General features: G+C 33.7%; 1 protein-coding gene across 1 annotated transcript; it reads left to right on the plus strand.

The window, feature by feature from the left end:
• Nucleotides 1-2,082: 2,082 nt before the first annotated feature.
• On the plus strand, nt 2,083-3,030 carry LOC123251317 (olfactory receptor 8K3-like). The gene has a single exon (XM_044680552.1). The coding sequence runs from the start codon at nt 2,083-2,085 to the stop codon at nt 3,028-3,030; it is 948 nt and encodes a 315-aa protein (XP_044536487.1).
• The last annotated feature ends 1,440 nt before the right edge of the window (nt 3,031-4,470 follow it).

The raw sequence follows: 4,470 nt of genomic DNA on the forward strand, positions 1-4,470 counted from the left end.
AATGAGAAAAGACAGAGGTCAAACTATTTATTAAAAAATCACAGAATTAGCATCTGAAGCTAGATTTCAACTGGGATGTTCCTATTTATGAACCTTGTATTCTATGCAGTGTACCACCTAATTCTGTCCAGTATACTACCTAAAGCTAAGGGGATCATTTGTTTTTAATTCTTAAGTCTACTTGCCTCTTCTGAAATGAACACTGAGTCCATTTGCACAATCTATCCCAATTATGCTTAAAAAGGCACATTTTCTATCTTACACAGTCAACATTATAATAATTTGGATTTTAGATATTTTTTATATGTTTGGCATTCAGGGTATGGAAGGTTTAAATAAACTTTTCTAATTGGCTACAGACCTCTGCTGAAAATCAGTAAAAGGCTTTGACACAAAAAGGGCTTGATAAAATTGGTATAATATGACCCATAAATAGGAATCCACCTTGTCATCTGGTCTCAGACAATTATTAGCAATAATTATTAGTAAATGACCATGAGAAAGTCACTTAACCTCTATTTGCTTCAGATGCCTTGTGTGTCAAATGGGGTTAATAATAGCATCTATCTCCCAGGGTTGCTTTGAGTATTAATTAATATAATTATGAAGCACAAAGAATGTACTGCATAAAATGTAGTTATTATTATTGAATGAATACTTTATGGAATTATGCAAATTGGTAGACTGTTCCTCAACAAAAATGCTAATTTTTATTAGGAGATTTTTATAAGACTCAAATACTCTAATGAATATTGGGGAAAACATTTTACAATTTCATGAGTATGGTATTCATTAAAGTTCTCTAGTACTTTAGGGATATGGTGTCATGGGGACTGAGAAACCCATAAAATCTCCCTCCAGCATCTGGCAGTAGGGATACCATGAACAAGCCAGAGGATATTCTGCCTTCCAGGTAAGCAGGTAAAATTATTATTTTTTCTGTAATCATCTCAGTCAATGGGCTTCCAAAAAATCACATGGGGTACAACAAACTCAGTTCAAAAAAACCAATCAGTACACCTCCTATGTAGGTGAATGAAATCATGAAGAAACCACATGGTCTCTTCACTATACTTGAAATTTTATAAAACATTTCCAGGAAATGTTTGATGACAAGTCCTATCTCTGACCAATGTCACAGATGCTTTCATGTAGCCAGACAAATCAAGTAGACTTGGTCAAGGAATATCAGTCATTAATAATATATGAGAGCACAGAGATCTTTGAAATCTATTATGTGTAACTAAATATCTTCATAAACTGAATGTTAAAAAAAGCTCTCTTCAAGTTTCTAAGAAAAGCAGGCATTAAAAATATCAATATTTTAAACCTAGGTAATCTTTAAAGTACTGGTAACAATATATAATATCTATGATTAGGCAAAGGGAAGTATGGTCATAGGAAATAAAGTGATATAGAGAATCTACCTGGATGTCAATCAGCTAAAAACCACAGATGAGAGAGATAGATATAGGTAGTGAACCTTTAACTTCAATTGGTTCAAATATTCCTAAAAAAAAAAAAAAAAAAAAAAAAAAAAAAAAGGAAATTTGATCTATTACAACTGGCTAAATTTTTTTTTTCCTACAACTTCAGGCAACATGCTGTTATATGGCTAGCAAAGAGTCACACAGAAATGTGTTGGATATGGTTCTTGAAGCTTAATCTTCTAGGCTTTAAAGATAAATCTTCATCAGTGTTCATTTTAGATATTCTCACATACCCTACCTTTCTTCAGTATCTCATTATTATTCCTCCTCCCCACTGACTATTTAATGTTCTAAAAGTCATTCCTTATAGTATCCTGTCAAAAAACTTGAGGTTGAAGGATTTAATTATTTCTTTCTAATTTAGCTAAATAAAACTATAATTATTTTCCTTTTTACGATGAGATAGTGATATGGTATAATGTGATTTACATTATATAATGTGGTGCATGATATATATGAATACATTATAATGTGGGGAGAAAGTTCCTACTTATCTTGTCTAAACCATTTCAAGTCATTCTCAATTTAATTAAGTATGCAAACAGTACTGGATGAAAACTTTTTCCTTTCATTGTCAGATCATCTTCCTTCAATGGGAGAAATGATCAAAGTGAATTACACCAAAGGAAACCAGGTGACTGAATTCATTCTCACGGGCATCACAAATCATCTCAAGCTTCAGGGCATTCTCTTTGCCTTGTTTTTCCTCGACTACATGACCATAGTTCTCTGGAATCTGGGCCTGATCATCCTAACCAGTGTCGATTCTCACCTGCAAACACCCATGTACTTTTTTCTGAGACATTTGGCATATGTTGATCTTGGTTATTCTACAGTCATTGGTCCAAAGATGCTGGTCAGTTTTGTAGTGAAGAAAAATAGCATTTCCTACAACGAATGTGCATTACAGCTTGTTTTCTTTGGGATATTTATCAACAGTGAAGTTTTCATCCTGTCAGCTATGGCCTATGACCGCTATGTGGCTATCTGTAAGCCCCTCCTCTATACAGTCATCATATCAGATAAGGTGTGCTACATCTTAGTGGCCATTACCTATATCTATAGCATTATTGTATCCTCACTTGTTACCATCAAGATTTTTCAGTTGTCTTTTTGTTATTCTAATGTAATACAGCATTTCTATTGTGAAAGTCTCCCTTTATTATCCATTGTATGCTCAGACAAAAATGAGATTGAACTAATCATTATGACCTTTGCTGCATTTAATTTGGTCTCTTCTCTTGTCATTATCCTTGTCTCCTACATGCTCATTATTTTCGCCATTCTCAGGATGAATTCTTCTCAGGGAAGGCACAAAGCCTTCTCTACCTGTGGCTCTCATCTCACAGTGGTGATTGTGTTCTATGGAACACTTCTCTTCATGTATCTGCAGCCCCAGTCAAGTCACTCCTTTAACACAGACAAGATGGCCTCTGTGTTTTACACTCTGGTCATCCCTATGCTCAATCCACTGATCTATAGCTTGAGGAACAATGAAGTGAAAGGTGCATTGAAAAGAGTCTTAAAAAAATTAATATAAGCATTTTCTCCACATTGAAATTATAATATGGTTCCAATTTTTTCTTTTTTTTCAGAAAACCATCTCTCCTAAAAATTAAATAAATAATGACTTTGAAGTTTGTTTTTTTAATGTTAATATCCAATAAATATTAGCCTAGTAGATCCTTTGATTGAAAGGACCTAGGAAATAATTGAGAAAAATGAAATAAAATGAAAATTTAATTATGTGCCGATGAAGAGAGAATCTTAATTTGTCTGAAGTTTTATTTATGAATAATCAATTAATTAAAATGTATGTAGAAAATACTGGTATTGGGTACTTTGCCAGGCATTGTACCTGCAAACAAGAACCCCCCAAATTTTTTTACATCAATGAACCTAGATTTTATAAAGGGAAATAATATTTCATTAGGTTGCTTGGCACTTATAGAAAAATTCTACCCCAGCGGTATATATGTTTAAGACTTCTCATATCTCATTTCCCATGCTTATCACCTTTATATTCTTTTATGTAATAGAAGCATTCCTCATACATTTTTGATCTGGGGATCTCATGTAAAATATATTTTCCCTGTATTTAGACATTTAGAAAAAGACTGAAATAGGATAATTCTAGATTAAATTTAATCTGTTATATCAAAGACTAGGAAACATGGGATGGATATGGAGTAAAGAATTGCATGGTGTCTTGGTAGTTCATATTACACCTCAAAAAGGAGTCATCTACTTTGATGAGAATTTCTTTGAATTTCTACAAATACATATATATACATATATGTCTTACTTATGATTATTTTATTGTATACATGTATATATGAAAATAATCATAAGTAAGACCTCAATAACTCACTAGGAGTATATTAAAGCTTTGCCCTCTTTGAAGAGGTATTGTAATAGGGGAAATAGGAAACTTAAGATAAGGCAGAATAAATGACAGCTTGAAGAAATCTTGGACTTCATGGACATTCCATAATGGAATGAAGCCAGAGTTTTAAAAGAGAGAGTGGTTTTGGCCAAGCTGAAAGGAGGAGGTCTTGGCTGGGTGGTCTAGCTTTGGCAAGTATCCAAGGAGCTGACAGAGTGGGATTTCACTGAGAAGAAGATACCTTCAATCAACAATCATGGCCTAGGTAGAGGAAAGGTATTGGTTATCTGCTGGTGGACAACAGATTTATCTACCTTACTCCCTAGAGCATTTGTGGATTAACTGGCTGTGTATAGGACTTGTTTCTGTTTCCTGTGACATCTGTGACATCTTGGAGCACCGTGGATAAGTGTAGTGAGAATCCCACCTCTCCGGCCCTCCCTCTCTTATTCTAGTTAGAGATTTAGTTTAGTTTGAGTTTAGTTTAGTTAAATCATTTAGGTTATTCCATAGTGTAGTAAACCCTTCTCTTCCACTTCCTTTATTTATATCAATAAACCCAGTTTATTTGTACTTCATGACTCCTCTAAGCCA

Source organism: Gracilinanus agilis, chromosome 6 (genome assembly GCF_016433145.1).
Source record: "Gracilinanus agilis isolate LMUSP501 chromosome 6, AgileGrace, whole genome shotgun sequence".
NCBI classification, from domain to species: domain Eukaryota; kingdom Metazoa; phylum Chordata; class Mammalia; order Didelphimorphia; family Didelphidae; genus Gracilinanus; species Gracilinanus agilis.